Here is an 18,407-nt window from a genome sequence, read left to right as displayed (position 1 = left end):
CAATGTCGTTCGAACTTGTTGAGAACGGGATCTGTGCCTACATTTGGTACATGTCGCAGTTACATCTCAATTATATGAGGATTTAAACAAAAATGTTCAGTAACTTTTAATGGGTTTTTTTTATATAATCCGATTAAATTGCAGACGCAGGTTCAATTCACTCGAATTAATCGTCTTAAAGTTCATGCAGCGCTTTTGTACCATAACGATATTGCAGAAACCTCTTAGGAGATAGCTAGATTACAATGCAATGTAAATTAGTCAAAGCACTATGTTTCCAAGAATGCAAACAATGGAGGTTTATTCATGAGTATTACGGAGTGTAAAGTAAAATAGATGTTAACACGTTTCCGAATTACTTCTTCACAGATATGATTGTTAAATGTTTTACAGAATTATGTAAGAAACCATAACTTGAATAAAGTATGATTCGATTTTTTATATTAACACATCCAAAAAGAGTTTGATTGTAAACAGGTGTAACATAAAGCGATAATTCTATAAAAACATATATTGTTATATATTAATCCATATATATTCATTTACTTACCTAAAAATGAGTCCATCTTGAGCCATAGCGTAAACGACTCGGGGCATTGGGAACATGGATCCGAACATTGAGACAGTCAAGCCAGATAGGGCGCCGAGAGCAACGATGTACTTGCAAGTGGGCGCATTCACGTAAGCGAACATCTGTACCAGGGCGGAGTCGGTGTTCACCTCGTTGTAGGGAACTAAGAAGAAAAATGTTCACAATAGGTAAATAGGAATCACTGGAACTTGTTGTCAGGCTAATTCAGCTAGCTTAATTATTCGAATGAAATTCAATCGATTTAACTTCACCTGATTACTATGCAAATAGAAAATAAATACACTGGAATTATGTTAGCTTTTATTTCCCGTTAAATAATTTGAACTGAAAATACCTAGACGCCGCTGTGTTTGTTTATTCGCGTTATATTGTTCTTAATTTCAAGCAATAATAATTGTAATATGTTATGTAAATAAAATGAATTACAGTTTTTGATTAAAATAATACATATCTGTTTGTTTATAATACAGATACAGATTAAATGTCTTGTATTATTGTGATAATATTTTTATCTATATATATTGTTTTTATAAATATGCAAAGAGAAAACGGTTAAACCTTTTGTTTTTCGAACGTCTTATGTTTGATACAATAAATTGAAATAAGAATAACTTTTTTTTTTTCGAAACTATATTTAATTTTTTTAAATTTGTATAATGATTATGGACGCATTTCGACCACTGGGCGAATTGTAGTTATTTTAAATAAGTTGTCTCGACGTCGCTACTACAGTAAATTATTTACGAGTAAATCTCTCTCGTGTGGTTATTACGTGTATACGTCTACGTAGTAGTCACAGAATACCGTTGTAAAGTTGAATTTACTGAATAGGTTGAACTGACGTGAGTAAATTTTAGAAGATCATCCACGGTGGGAACTTAGATTAATATATAATCACGTGATATACAGTAATTTCCGTTCATTTTTTATGTAATATTGGATATTATTTTTGTTGATATAACCATTTCTAAGGTACAGATTAGGATGCAATTTTTGTGTAAATGACTGTGTTTGGATTCGCCGTTTTATTCATGAATTGTAACACATTAGTTGCACGTATATATAGCGAACTTGGCAATTGATTTTTAATTATTTATTTTTAGTATATAATACCTGTTGATTTTAGTTAAATAAATATTTCACGATTTCATAAAATTTATTTACTAGGAATACATTTTGGACGACTTAGATTTCGATAGAGGTATATAGACATTATTGCCGTAAGAAATATTAACCATTTTTTCCATCACCAATGCGCCACCAACCATGGGAACTAAGACATTATGTCGCTTGTGCTGTAGTTACACTGGCTCACTCACCCTTTAAACCGTAACCCATCAATACTAAGTATTTCTGCTTGGCGGTAGAATATACCACCTTCTACCCAGATAGGCTATGCATAAAACCCTACCGCGAAAAGGAAAGAATATTGGAAATTTATATTAAAATGACAAAAAAATACGTCTATAATTACTTTTATAATCAATGTTAGTAAGATGTTCATGTTGAAATAAAATAAAAGTTTAAATTATATTTCTTCCTTTGCGTAACTTTTGCAAAAGACTTAAGATTTCACACTTAACTGGCTTCAGTAGTTGCAACATTTTACAAGAGTCAAAGGTACAAGTTGTTGGCCGCTTTTCTATTGACTTGTGTTCAAAATAATTGCCGTAAAATATATGGCCGCCTATAATGGTTGTGAAAATGCTATCAGCCTTACTGTAATTAGGTTAAGTAATGAATTACATAGAGTACGATGAATCGTAGTAATTATTTATTAACGCCCATTTAAAACGATTGCTTATTTTTATTTCATTATGTAGGCTCTCTGCATTTAAAAACGAGTGAAATCATTATTATGTTGAATTCATCCTGCGTTCAGATTTAGGACTAAAGGCCTTGTTTTGGAAGGACGTGATTTTAATGGTTATGGAATTTGTTATTGAGAGTTTCTGAAAAGAATAAGTCAATAACGTTTATTAGCTTGACCTGGGATTTGAACCCATACCCTTATAAGCTTGCCACTATAACGAGTAGTCAATAGCATCCATAATTAAAAAAAATGAGTATAAATTGAAATTCATATTTGTATTTACTCTCTGTGCGTTCCTAAACCATTGATCCGATGTAATGAAAATTATTCTGCGTATGTCCGGGAAGGTTTCTGGTCCTAAATACATTTTTTTTTCTTTACCCGTATGTTATGCTATCCGTTTCTTTTTATACCCATGTGAACCCTTCTAGTTTATTATAAAAAATACACAGTATTAATACTTGAAGTACTTAGAATGCATGTCCCGTGCAAAGTAATGTAATGTGCAGAACGGAACGTGTCTCTTCTGACATTATTCAGCTGATAAAATAAACGTTAGTTCTAATTTAATATAATTTTCTGCATAGTTCAACCAAAACTGACTTTACATATTTACTAAACGTTTTTTTCATAAAATGTATAAATATACAAATTAAATTGCAGACAACTTTTAATTCACTTTTTTTAAGGGTATAACCGAGTATGTAGGGCTTAGCGGCCCTCACGTGCATTTGTTCTAAGCTTTGGCCAAAAGTTGCGTCTGATTGATTAAAAACTAACTCAAAATTTCAAACTTTTAGCGGCACAAGGAAAAAAGATATAAATAGTCCTAGTATTTTGGAGAAGATATTTTATTCTCAGAACCTTTTGGACCGGTTTTCGTGAAACGAATAATGTAAATATATTCTTCATTGATTTTATTCAATTTTTGAAAAATAATATACATCAATATTGTCATCAATACCTATGTATGGTATATTTTTTTATGTAAATAATTCGTAATTAAATAAAAAATCTATATAAAAAATACTTTTGTAGCCTATAGACGAGTCTTCCTCTAGGTTAAATTCTCTTTTTGATTTGATTTGTTAATATGTTTTCATAATTTGAAGTACCTGAAAATTTTATACACGGCTCGGAGGATAAGGTTTTATGTTGATTTATTGTGTTAATGCAGGGATTATTGAAAAAACAAACATATTTAATAAATACTACCAAACTTAGCATATATTTCAATTAATTAAAGTGAAGTATTGGCTAGTTTTTCAACGTATTTAAACTACGTGTGTTGAAGAATTAATCACGATTCCAAATATAACTCAGATAAAAGCATATCATAACAATAGTTTTGTAAATTTTTTTTTCAATTTCCAATGTTTTTTCAGTTATGAAATATCACAAATATAAAACAAAAACAAACAGACCAATCCGATTTATATACCGGTCAACCGCAACGTTTCAATTAAAGCCTCGTTTTTGTGTGAGAAATAAGTTGTACTATAACTTTTAGTGTAAGAGCTAGTAAAGTCTCGAAAAAAAGACTTTTAGGTCAGCTGGTTTGATATATTTCTCCGCTTTTGCTCCGGTGGGGAATTTGACCTCTGGCCTTGAATGCTTTTATAGCAGATGTAGGATCGGTAAGGATTTTCGATATTTCATTTGTTAAAGTATGCCTCAGAACTATACCAATTTTCAGCTCTATGCGATTTAATGTAGACTGACATGATCGGATTATGTAATCGACATTTAAATCGGTCTAAAGCAATGATTTTTTTTGCAAATTATTTTTAAGTTCTTTAATTGACATCACTCTATTGAATTGAAATTTTACCTGTACTAAAATGGTTTGATAAAATGTATTTTTAATTATAAGAATAGTGTCTGGCTCGGAGTTAGCCATGGCAAAACTGTCAAGCCATTTAAGTTTATATTGCTAACTAGACATGGAAAACTATGATGTAATTTATATTAGACCTAAAATAATATTCGAAATTTTCAAACGCATAAATGTGATGTGCAGCAGCCAAACTACCACTAAGGTTTAATAAGAAGAGAAATAAAGACCAGTTAACCTAAAAATATTTCTTAATAACGTTGCTAGCATTCAGACAGTTTTAATTTATGCAAAATTATTGTCTATTTATTATTTAGGTAATAATTATCAATAAAAACTCAATTTTTAAATTGTCTTAATAAACAACTTACCAATCAATGTAAGCATTATGGAGCTGCTGACGTATGCGAGAAGGATGATGCCCAGACTCAAGACAATAGCCAGGGGGATGGAGCGTTTTGGGTTATTCGCTTCTAGGCCGGTTGTAGCAATTATGTCGAATCCTATGAAAGCATAGAAGCAAGTCGCCGCTCCGCTGAACACCTGAGGCAAAAAAGTAGATTTTATATATATTCAGCAAGTCAAACTTAATTGAATATATAATGCGTATAATTAATTTGAAGAAACAGCCTATAAAATGTCCCACTGTTGGTCTAAGGTTTCCCCATATGTTGAGAAGATATTTTTGGAGTTTTTTCTTGCTGCTTCAACGTAGTTTAGTGGATATATAAGTGGCATATTCTCGCTAAGATTTCTTTCACCGGTGAGTTGATCATGAATTATATATTATATTATACGAATTAAGCATATGAGAATCCACTAGTGTCTATCTTTTTACTTCAGGTTTGAACTCGAATAATTCGGTAAGGATTCACGAATTCTAACCCTTGGGCCATCTCGGCTCTTCAATATAACTTATAATGGATCTTTACTTTTTTTATTTTTAAATACGAGATACTAAATTGTTCTGTAATAAAAACATAAATAAATAATCCTGTTTACGAAGAAACAACTTAAGAGTCTAGAGTTTTGTATTTATCGCTTTGGTTTTCACGTCAGATGGGCGTAATCTGATTGATTATACAGACGCTTATTCTATCTCTCTGGCCTCGATCGCAAAGTCTGATGAATCAAATAATGACAAGATACTTCTCTCTGAAAGAACAAGATCTGATAGGACTAGATATTGATAAAATTGAACATTTTCAAAGATGTCTGGAATAATGAATATTCCGCTACGATACAGTGAACATAGTGACTTTGACAGGTTAAGGTTTAAGCGACATAAATATTCTAGTGTATTGTTTAAAACAAAATGGGTTTAACTTCTACACAGTCGGTGACTTCACTTATTTAGTTTCTGACTTCAACGGAAAACTCGTTAAAGCAGGATGAAGTTTTTAAAAGCAATTACGTGTTCTACGTATGGAAATGTGATTATACCTTAATGGCAGATCACCTCCAATAGATTCCGCTTAGAAGACGAAATAGGCTCACAAAGCATTTGCACTCAAATAATTAAAAATCTATTTAGTGTTGATCAAACATTAGAGCGTGAAGTAATCTATTTCGAATTGTATTTTATTGATTTAGTAAAAATAGATTCGAGTAATATATTTTGGTAACAGTTACTATTTATACGTATGAAAACAAAATACTTAAGATGATTTGCTTTTTTAGTATACAATAATATGTTATTTTTAAAGTTATCTCTCGATTTGTTAGAAAGTAAACATATTATTAATACTGTTAGTAATAATTACATGAAATTATTTCTGATTCTAAACTACTACTTAAAAATTATTTAGTGTTAAAACAGACATAAACGACACCCTGTTGTGTTTTTACAAAATTATTCGTAAATTTTTGGGTATATATCGGTAATATAGTATTAGGTCCCTATTATTAGAAAAAGTAAGAGTTCTATTTTTAAAATACGCAACCTGTAACTAACCTGTAACTGTAACCTGTGGGGTGATACGTGACTTTGATACATGTTTTATTTTATATAAGACATGGTTAAAATTATTATGTATAGCGAAATTGTGTTTTAATACAATGCAAGACAATATAAAGTAAAAATTAACAGTTTAAAACCCTCCACTTAAAAAGAATGTTTGGAGTTTATTCAACCACGTATACCTAATGCAGGTTGGTGGATAAACATGTTACATAACTTCATTCGCAACACGCAGTTTTTCTCATGATATTTTTCTTCACTTCCGAGCATTAAAAATTAATTAATACATAGTAACTACAAGAAAATTCCATTTAAAATGTAATCGTTAAGCGTGTGGAATATCAAACACGTTGTTCAATATACACATAGAATTATTAAGTATCCTCACCCCCGACCATCCAAAAGGCAGAAAACCATTGTGTTGAGTCCAGTTACTTGTATCCGCGTAGAAGACGCCTGCCGCCATTATGAATACCCACACACTTAAGTTGATCGCATTCAACAAATTGTTGAAGAACAGAGACTTCTTGACGCCAGCCACGAGCACCATGGTCATCATGATGCTGATACCGAAGGCGACGAAGTCGGGTGGTTTGCCTGAAAATAATTGGTATTGTAATCGTATGTACATAAATAAAACTAAAAACTTAAATATTAAACACAACAAGTAATTTATAAAACAAAAAAGGCTATAACGTCTTGATGAAATGCCAGTGTGCGTTTGAAGTTTAATCTTTATTTTTTAACAGTCGGTTGAAAATATTGCTACTTACTCTCTTGTTATTTCAATTTCTCACTGTGTATAATTCATATATTCATATTTAGTGCGAGCACTCATTCACGAAATAATTAAATGTAATGTACTCGAATTTTCATTGAATATTTAAGAGAAATATAATTATATTTAACGTAAAATACTTAAAGCGAACTATGACAAACCACTAGCGATAATAATTGAGAAACGATTTATTAAAATTACTATCAGTTGAACAAACGTTATCAATCTAATATTTCATTAGAGTTTTAGTAGAGCTTTAGTAAAATCCTCTTGAATTATGCAAGGAACGTATGTTTGAAACAATTAGTAAGTTAGTAACTTAATTCATGGTTTGTTGAATTATTTACAATCGACTTCATACATACATACGTTAAACATCTGTATCACACATACATTAATAGAAGTCAGCGAAATCGTTTATAGCGAGTTGTTTCTAGAGTACCGTCATCTCGGTCTAAAATTACTTTCGCGATTCAATTCCAGTAACAAACGGGAATATTACGATTCTATATTTGTACACTGCGCTAAAATAGCAGAGGCTCTTATGAAGTTATTAGTTAAATGAGAGCTATTCATGGGCCACTCTGAAAGAATATTCAAATGGAATGTATTTATTTTTATAAACTGATAATTTTAAAAGTGCCTTCCCATTTTAGTTGGTTTCGAAGTAGATTCTAAAATTCGGCCGTATTTTCGGCTATTCGATATGCTCAGTGATTATAAACTATTTCTTATGAAATACGATTTATTTCGATAGTTATTCTAGTCGTTTTGTTTCCTAGAGACTTTATAAGAACGATTTACATAATATTTAATCCCAAATACGTATATGATTATATTTTATTCTGCATTTGGAATGGGTTTGGTTGATAATTGAGGTGTGTGCGTTTTAAATCAAAATTACGCAAATTAATTTCTTAAAGTAATTACATTACAAAGGGTGGGTTGTTGTCCTTAAAATTCACATGTTTTACATGTAGTTCGCTATACGTAATATATCTTCTTGCCTCACTGTAAGCTCCACGAGAGTGGGGTTTATAGTATACCGAGAATCCCTCTAGCTTGGATGTCCGCAACTAACCTATCCTAATCATTATGGTCACGACCCGCCAACGTGACGGTGTCCTGTTTTTAAGTAGGTATTCTGGTGTGCTGCGGTGCACCAGGCGTTCAAGCATCGGTAAATCCAAATTTTCATGCGGGGGAAACGCGTAAGAGAGTTCGTCCAGCGGGTATAAAATAGAAAGGTACACGTCGGGTAATCATTCATGGAATAATTCAATATATATATATAGATAAGTTCAGTTAAGGATTTTATTTTGTTTGTTTATATTAAGGATTGTATTACGTTAACCCATATACCTACTGAGTCGGAAAATTATAAGAATACCTGGCTGAGGGCTCTCTCATTCCCTAAGGTGGGGTTGATGAAGTAACCACCCTTAATATCATAAGGAAATTCTGAAGATAAATCGTTACGCAGTTGCGATAGAAAATAATAATTCTGTTTGTAAAATATTAAGAAAACGTTTATAATTCTTAAGAATATATACATTTCGGAGATTATTTAATGGCATATAAATTTTATGTCGCTAAATGATGTCGTTTGCGTGGAATTGTATTTTGTGTTTTAATTTATTCTAGTAATTTAGTAATATTATTTTATTTCATTCTAAATAATTCTTATATAATTTTCATATTTTCCATTTTATTTAATCATATAGTTAGTATTTGATATATGTGAAAAATTCCATTCTTGCTTCGAATCAGCACGATTTTTATTTTTTTTCTTTGACCTTTCCATAGAAAGGCGGCGTTCCTGGAGATTGATAATTGTGAAGTTCGTCCGTAGCGGATGTTTGTGTAGTGAGGGAAACATCCCTAGATAATTTTAAGTCTTTTGATTTTTATAAATTATTTTATGATATATAAATTATCTTAATCAGATTTTATTTGAAAATGATAGCTCCTATTTTTAATTTTCATCAATAAATCTATTTCGAGTATGTTCATTTGCTTAAATGAATAATCTCCCAAAAAAAAATTCGTATTTTTTGAGGATTGTGATGCAGTGAATGTAAATACTAATAAAAAAAAAAGTCTCTACTCAAATAATTGTTTTTTTATTGTGGCACGGAAAACATAATACCAGTACGAAGTTACTTTGTTTAATAAAATAAAGTATTTAGCGCGACTCAGTCAGCTCGTAAACATGACAACTTTATTGAAACTGACCACCAAAATAATGAAAGAGTTATGTAGTTACAGCCCGAATAAAAACGATATGTACATCGAGAAGATTTAAAGTATATAAGTTAATTTACTAACCCGTCGGAGTACTATACAATCATCGCTTAACCTTCCGCTAAACAACAATACACAGTGTTGTGTTTCGGTTTGAGATAGCTACTGTAATTACGGGCACAAGGGACATAACTTCTAAGTTCTTAAGGTTGGTAATGCATTGGTAATGTAAGAAAGATTTTTCGCCAGTCCGCTATTATTATTACCAAAACATCTGTTAAATTTCTGATTTAAAGTTCTAATCAACTCGTGATGTGAAAGTGGTTAATGTTTACGCTGCAGTGTGATATTATCCTATCGGTTAACATACGCATAATGTCAAGTTTAACGTGACCATTATGTCCATTTGATCCTTTATATAAGCAAGTAATCATTTTCAATTGTATCCGACATTCCAATTTAACAGCATTAACTATTGAAACCGTGATGGACATTTCACCGAAACGATTTGCATAATATGAGCCAAGGGTACAACTACGAAATATTTGAGCTCGATATGCATGAGAGAATGAGCAATTTTGATATCTAGATTTACAGTCAGTCTTCGGACTTCGGTTTTTAGATTATTCATTTAAATAATGTTTTTTTGCTGTATAATGTAGATTGTAACAAGGAAACCACTATCATACGAATGTTCTCTATATATTTGAAGCATCTCAAATTATAGCACTATCTCAATCACGAGACCCCGGATGTTATAAAGTAATCTATAAAAATGTATCGATGAGTTTCCGTTTATACTTCAGTCTAATTATTTGAATACAAATAACTCACAAACGTTGCACATTCAAACACATATTGCAATCACAACGTGCACGATCCAAGTCTTAAAGCAAATATCTAGCAATCGATTATAATTTAAGCGTGATTATTCTCGAACGTTCTAGATTAAAAGAGGTACAGATAAATAATAATATCTGTTGATGTTATTTAGATGAAGTGAAACCAGAAAGTAGTAGGACGAGTTAATGCATATTTGTAGAATCTGTGATCGTGATGGATAATTTTAAATAAAATGTAAGGTGTCAAAAATTTTAAAAATAGAATACAGGATGTAGGTTAGCGCTTGTGAATCTGTTATTGTGGCTTATTTAAACAGCTCGGTACCACATTTAATTCTATCTTGTTTGACAAATACCATTGTTAAAGGCAAAAATATTACTGGTAAAAAAGCCAATGTTACTCTTGGATAAATTATCTTTCTGATGGTGAAATAATAATTAGCATCAGACATCAGTATTCATTACAAACAAACGAATCTTTCCACTTTTGCTATATTTTTAACACCGACCATTATTCCAGGATAAAATGTAGATTATACCATTCTCTGAGCCTAAAACTACCACTATGAAATATATCATATCCGATCCCTTGGTCTGCGAAAAAGCTGTTCTGGCGTGTTTGAGTAACAAAAATTCATCCACACATTATCATTTATAATATTAGTGAGCTATGGAAACAGCTTTATTCTCGTGTGTAGGCTGACCAACCACTGCAACCCAAAAATCCGATCAAATGGTCCTTTTCCCAAGTCTTGCTCGCAGCCAGCATTGGCCCTTGCCAAGTATTGCTGATATATTTAATTATTATAATTTGATATAACAAAGAATTTAAATAAATAGTTATAACGTTTATCTTTAGAAATAAAGGAAACTTAAACTATATTTTAGGAGTAAACTTGCCAAAAAATGTGAAAATCACGAATCACAATTTCATCAAAATGGGTTCAGTGATATAGTCGTGAGAGCGTAACAGACAGACGGACGGAGAGACAGAGAGAGTTCCAGAGTTAATTTCGCATTTATATATTAATATAGATTTAATGCACTCTAAAAATAAATATAAAATATACCAGTTGATTTATATCGTGAATTATAGTTAGTTTAATATTAAGACACAAATATTTTTTATCATTAGGAAAAAATCTTTTTTGGTGCGCTGGTCGATCGGAACAAGATTTTCAGATAAATTTCAATAAAATCCAAAAAGAAGATACACATTTGAGACGATATCAGCAAATAATCTTATCTTTTCAAAAACCATTTTAAATATAGAACGATCTCGGCGAAGCTTTATTACGTGTGTAGATTTCCCGACAGCATACATTTCTATTTGTCACGAAGGATTTGTAAAGCTTACAGTTCATACACGCGGAACATTTTACTTGCAAATATATAAATGTACTCCTAGTGAATGCATTATTCTTTTAGAAATTAGATCATCAGCTCATATATTTTAGGTCAAATAAATATATGAATGCTAGTATCGTAGGCGTAATTAGCCCATTTTTTAAATCATATTTATTCCATTTTTATAGAGCCCATCTTTGACTGCCTTGGTCGCCTGGTGGTATAGCAGCTAGCACATAAGGCTGCAGTTTCAAGGTTTTGTGTTGGAACCCCAGCTCGAGTTCAAAAAAGCTTTTGGGTTTAACTGTCGTGAAGCCAAACTATTTTCGATCTTATCGGATTCGATGGAAACCGACGAACTATCGCATTATGCAAGTGATCGAATATGGAGTGCGCACATGCATGAGCACAATAATATGTCCCTCGCAATTATCCCAGGCTAATCTCCATTGGGTCGAGGGTGGCCATGGTTGAAATCAAGGGATATCATAATAATAATAATTGTACATATCTATAATTATCCAGTTCCTATAATTTTCCTTTTATAATAATTACGATTGAAGTATACAGAAATATTTAATATTTTTGAAAAACCTTCAATTTTTTTATTAATTTCATACATTATACATCTCTCTTTAGTGGATTAGTTATTGGTAGAAAGTTTTGACTTTACCTTTACTAATCAAGAAAAGCTTAAAAATGTTAAGTTTCGGCAGCAGTCATGTTCGTACGAGATTTTGGTTGGTTAGCCTCTACGAATTTCAGTGCGTTTTTTCAAGTTAAGAATTGGGTCATTTTTTTCCATTAAAACTTCGAAAGTTTCTCATCCTTAGAGATTTAAACTCAAGATTGTTTCCTTAACATTACTCTGTATGTAAATCTTTTGTCAAACAGATATTAGGGATCTTGGTCTTATGGGAAGATGAAAAATGAAAAATTTATGATTCTTACTCAGCTTACAATATTTTATTTTGATCAATAAAAAATTAGGCACGAACGGGATGAATCACCCAAGACTTGGGTATAAACGGAAAACAAAATCTATATTTTTTTTAATTATAAATATTAACAATATTTTTATTTTTTTGAAACGTTCTTATAAGATCTTGGAAAGTATATAACGGATTTAATGCGTTTTCGTCAACAGAGTGATTCAAAAGGAAACTATTATAAATAATATATAATACATGCATATTGTAGAGAAAAGTAGAGAATTTCAGTTTACTGGTAACTAATTATCGTTAGTTTCATAATAACCTTTACTAAACAAACGTTTTCGACACGTTTTACTAACTTTACTATTAAAAGCTATACGATTATGTTAAATTACATAATGATAATAATAATAATTAAACTTAGTCCAAAGCTAATATTCCGATCTAAATGTCCAAGCAAAGGGATGTCGCCAAGCTTATCTCTAGAATATTATCTGTTAACCGCTTAATGTGACATCAAGGTCAGACTGAGATCTCAGGTCTTTTGTAGTTATAATTAAGTGAAATTCTGAAATTTGATTTGATTTCAGAATTTCAAGCATAAATTCGTGTTAAATCCTTGAAATCGATTACGGCGAACTTTTAAGCGTAGTTATATTATTATATGAGCCATTTAACCGTAAACATAGCTGGTTTGCCCTCGTTATCTCGATAGACTATGTACGATGTAAATGTTGATATATTTCTCAATAAACGGACTATCTAAAGCGGAATGTTTTTTCAAATCGAATTAGTAGGTCGTGGGATAAGCGAGTTCAAACAAATAATATATTAAATTTTATATAATATCTGATATATTTACCATCAGATCTTGTATTCATTAAATAGTAAAAGATCGTAAATCTCAATGCCATCTAGCGAGTTGGCAGAATTTCATTTTCAGATGACACGAGCAGGTAGGTGCAGGCAGTCCTTCAATACCGTACACTGATCGAAAAAATTAATCACTTAATCGGTGTTGTTTCTCTATATTTGAACCCGTTATCTTGGTTTTAGATCTAATTTATCTGGGTTAAGTCGATTATATAAAAGTAGCGATTATATTATCTACAATTATACGCATAAAGAAAGTAACAGCCTGTTTACGTCCCACTGCTGGGCTAGGGCACCTTCTTCCTTTGAGGATAATTTTTGGTGCTAATTCCAAAACGCTACTCAAATTCGGATTGGTGGATAAATTTGTAGCAGAATTTCATTGAAATTAGATACGTGCAGGTTTTCGAACGATGTTTTCATTCACCGCCGAGCACAAGACGAATTATTCATACAAATTAAGCACATAGAAATTCAGTGATGTTTGCCTGGGCTTGAATCCGGGCCTGGGCCATTTAGGGTTTAAATATATTACATTCGCATAAATTAAGTTATTCAATTATTATTCACTTTTATTTTAAACTTGCTGATCCGACCACGCGTTGCTGTGGGTACGTTATACGTTGAATCATATTGTATGATAATGTTAAGCCAAAACCCTTCTCTGAAACGCGGTGAACATAACGGTACAAATTTATTGTTAAAATATTCAGCGGCTTTTGCTTGATGCGCGTTCAAAAAAAGCGATCTCTTGTATAGAAATAGATTCCATCGAATAGCGATTCACTGTAATATGTCTTGTCAAATATTTTTTATTAACATAAGTAAACGGTTGTCTGTATAACAACAACTATTAGCCTTAGAATTTAATTAAAAAAAAAACGTGCTGACTCTATATCAGGCCGCAATTTAATTTATTTGATATCGGACCGTAATAGAAATCGTCTCGGTAAGTAATATAGGACACTTGATTATGAATAGCTGTAGGAGCTGGAAGCTGTATTGTGTTTCTGCGATAACCTCATTGTCTGTTCAATATATTCGCCTTGTCTCGCTTCACGTGTTTCGTTTGGCATGTTCATTGATGTGATTTTAGATTATAATGGAATACCAAAGAGCAGACACTTAGAAACGATTGATTAATAAAATTATCCAATTGTTCATTATAGGTCGTTTATAGGTAGGTAGTTTGTGTTTTGAAGGAAAACAATTAGAGAAAACGTACTAGAGTCTAACCTGACATCGCATTGAAACAATGACAGCGTGGTGGAATAATCTCTAATCCTTCTCCACAAAGAAAGAGCGAAGCAGTGGTACATTTACAGTTTGTGACTTTTACGTTGTATGACGTTGGTTAAATAATAGCAATCAAACCAAAACATACGTTATTAAAACATGCTGTTATAAAAGCATTTCTTTAATAATTTTAAAAGATCGTATTAAATATAAAGCATGTAAAAAGATCGACCAAAAATTGGGTATTCACTCTATTCTACTTCAAAATACTTCTACATATCTCCTAACTCAATAATAACACCTAGATATATGTTTAATCAAGGTCGTAGTTCTTAAAAGCTTTTAATGAAATTTGTCATAGAGCCGAATTTGCGGTATATACCTAATAATATATATAACTCGAATAATATAATTCTAGTTATAAGACATTAAAATTAATAAAAAAAAAACTTTTTTATATTTTTATTTTCATATTAATAGAAAAATTCATGACGCCTACTGAAACGCACGGCAGGGTATGTGTTATAAATAACGTAATACAATATTTATTAAGATAATAATAAATATCACGTTGGTGGGAGGATATAATTATCATATATACTCTCGTATATTATATATTTGTACGTATAATTTTATGCATATTTGGATGTGTAATATCTTTCCTCTCGCTTTGATGAAATCTGTAGGACTGATTTCGTGAAAAGGGACGGAAATGTGTAACGGGAAGCCAGGGAAGCGCGCGATATTTGATTTGACTTATGAGCGCGCGCAGATCTCCATACTAGAATTGGCTGTCAGATGGTATTAACTAATTTACCCAGCGGACATAATGTTTGAAATACTACTTTAATCGGCTAGTTTTTGTTATTTTAATTTTGCACATCTACAAACAGTCCAACCTGAACTTCGTAAGATACGCTGGCAGATAATGCTATTAGCATTAAGTCTGACTTTTGCACAGTATTTATTTTGAGTGTTGCAACAAATAAATAATAATATTTTGTACATGTGTATAATAGCTTCATATTCTCAAAGGTCACTTGTAATGATTGTCTGAACGTAAGTGGTGCTTTAACGATAATAGCTAATGAGTTTTGTGCCTCGAATTTATATTCCTATTCTCACAGCTAATTATTTCGTGCAAATTAAGAAATATTCTATAAAATTATCATCAGCTCTTGAAAATTATAATATGTGTTGAAAATTATAATACGTTTTCTAAATTATACTTACTTTTTACTTTAATTAATTATTTATAAAAATATAAGTTATTGTCGATGTATGTTTTGAAATCAATTATAGACTAAGTACGTGGCTTATATGACCACTTTAATGTTATTCATATAAATATTGTTTTTAATATTTTAGACAGGCAGCCGAGGACCCTACTATAACCTGTTTGTAAGTGGTCACCTGCGCCCAGAGAGATATACATTGTGGCATTTTATACGAACTTAGGTATTGATCATTGAATTTAAAATTTATATTGTTTGAAATTGTGTTTAAACTGGTTAACTCACTTTTCAAATCGAAGCACAACAATACTGATCTTAACAAAGTGTGGTATGGAAAAATTGCTGTCTTCTACATACGTAATTAGGAAAGTTAGATTAGAATTTTATTGTTGGTTTGTTATTGCATTAAATTTTGTTTCATAAAACGTCACATACACTATATTAGCCTTAAACCTACTGGGAAATCAAATTAATTATACAATTTTACAGGATGAGCCGTACAGACTTTATCAGGTTTTAAAACTAGGTACTTTATAGTACGTTATACTTTTTAACTTCCAAATATATTTTTCCTAAATAAGAGTGTGCTCTTTATTTATAGGCCTACGCGGATAGATTTATTATGCGAGCATTTTCAACTTTGCCTTCGAACTAGACCAAAGTTTGCCATTTTCAAAGTATTTGAAATCCTGGTCTTTGAATCTCGTATTTTTACGTACTTGGATGCCCTGGTATTGAATTTCGGAAGTATATCTCATCCCTATACGCTCGCAATATTATTTGCAGGATCAAATATTGAGTGCAACAAAGGACATGCCTTGCTACCGGTACGCGCTTAAGCAAGATGTATCGAATATTTATATACGACTAATTAATATATATATATACATATATATAAAATAGTAATTTAAACTTATCTAATAAATTTGAAGTCAACAAATATATTTTTCTACTGACTTTGACTTAATTATTTTACATTTTTACTCAACGGGTTTAAGTTAATCACCATCATCATTACCTTATAAAAAGATAAATGAATAGAGCAGTTTTAAAAGTTCAAGTCGTACTGAGCGAGCTGAACTTACTGTGGATGAACAATATTTATGCACTACGGCTAAAACTCTTTTGCTCTCTAAAAACAATTTTCAGAGCAAACTTTGTAAAGCGTTAGCACTAATGGTTTAACTAAAAGTTCAAAATGAAGTAATGCCCATGACAACGCTCGTTAGATAAATTATGTATTTGTTGCTTGGGTTCATAAATTGATTAACTTTTAAAAAATTGGCTGTAAATCAGCAAAATAATTAAAATCAGAGTTATAAGGTTTATATTAACATTTGTACTAACATAAAAAAGATGATCTGACCTAACTTTTCCGAAATGAGATTAATTATTTTATATCATTTATAGCTGGTCGCCCAAATGGGCCACCCAAGGGTAAATGTTCATCACAGCCCATATAAAGAATGCGATACTTCCCGACCATTTAAAGTAAGATGTTATGTATCTGTATACTCCTGCGGAACGCCAGATGATTAGTGAATGCCAGCATGGTTTTCGTTAGGTTCGCTCAGCTGATGATCTTTAGTTTACCTGACACATAGATGGGCGAAAGCTAATAACTCGAAGGGCCTACCCCTTGGACTCATTAGCTACTAGTATGGACATAGCGAAGGCCTTTGATAGCATATGACATAAATCACGTCTTTCGAAGCTTCCTTTCTATGGGAAATTATGCAACTGAATCAAATATTGCCATAATCAAATATTTGTTTTTGGCAGATCGGAGCATCAAGGGTATTATCGACGGCGCATGTTCTGACTTAAATGCGTCAATTCTGGTGTTACAAAAGGCTGCATACTATGCTGATGACAGTACCGTAGACACCTAATACACCGGGCGCGTCATATTTCTCGGGAACACTTCGACGAAAATCAGAGGAAACTTGTGTTTGAAATCTAATCTTTGTTAAAAAAATTATCGGACTGAGGCTGGCTAAACCTAGTCCAATTCAATCCCAATATACACAACTTTTACAAAACAATAACAGCTAAAAGTTACCTCCTGTCGTATTTCCATAATTTGGTAACACTTCATTGCTGCCAGAGCCAGAATCAGAATACTTGGGCATTGATGTTTTTCACCTTGTTCAGTTCCGCAGTCAATTGGAAGTTAAAGCCAAATTTGCGTCTAAAAAGCTTGGTGTGCTCAGCACGGTTATACAGTACTTCACGTCGGCCTAATACTATACAAGGCGTGAATTCGACCATAGATATACATAGTACTGATCTCATCTCTGGGCGGTTGCCCCAGTACCAGCTTCTTCCATTTGACCGTATTCAACGCAGAGCGGTTCGAATTCACACTCAAGCCATTTTGCGACCTGATTGCTCCTTTGGGTTTGCGTGGAAGTTTTGGATCACTCTGCATATTCTATCGAATTTTTCACGAGGAACGTTCCGAGAAATTGTTTGCATTAATTCCAGTATTACTGAATTTCATTGGACAAGGTACGATGCATTAGTACAGTACCAGCCAATAGATACTCGGTACGGGTCTCTTTCTTTAACACTAGATTGATTGAAAGGGATATAAGTATAAATGATTTCTTTATAAAAAAAATTATTAAATTATCTTAGTTAAATGTGTAGTATATAAAAAATCGACAAGAAATAGAGTATTCACTCTTTAAAGTACTTACAATTAAATTTATATAA

General features: G+C 31.8%; 1 protein-coding gene across 1 annotated transcript in view; it reads right to left on the bottom strand.

Annotated features, from left to right (window-relative positions):
• LOC125076331 (cationic amino acid transporter 3) overlaps positions 1–18,407 on the bottom strand; it is a 77,905-nt gene that overhangs the window by 16,796 nt on the left and 42,702 nt on the right. Inside the window, exons 6-8 of the mRNA XM_047688450.1 lie at positions 6,588–6,796; positions 4,611–4,782; positions 551–734 (exon numbers count right to left, since the gene is read on the bottom strand). Of these exons, the coding sequence (XP_047544406.1) occupies positions 551–734; positions 4,611–4,782; positions 6,588–6,796 (565 nt within the window). The remainder of the gene's footprint in view (positions 1–550; positions 735–4,610; positions 4,783–6,587; positions 6,797–18,407) is intronic.

This window comes from Vanessa atalanta, chromosome Z, assembly GCF_905147765.1.
Source record: "Vanessa atalanta chromosome Z, ilVanAtal1.2, whole genome shotgun sequence".
Classification (NCBI taxonomy): Eukaryota; Metazoa; Arthropoda; class Insecta; order Lepidoptera; family Nymphalidae; genus Vanessa; species Vanessa atalanta.
Note: the sequence above shows the minus strand (reverse complement) of the source record. Positions and strands in the feature narration are given on the sequence as shown.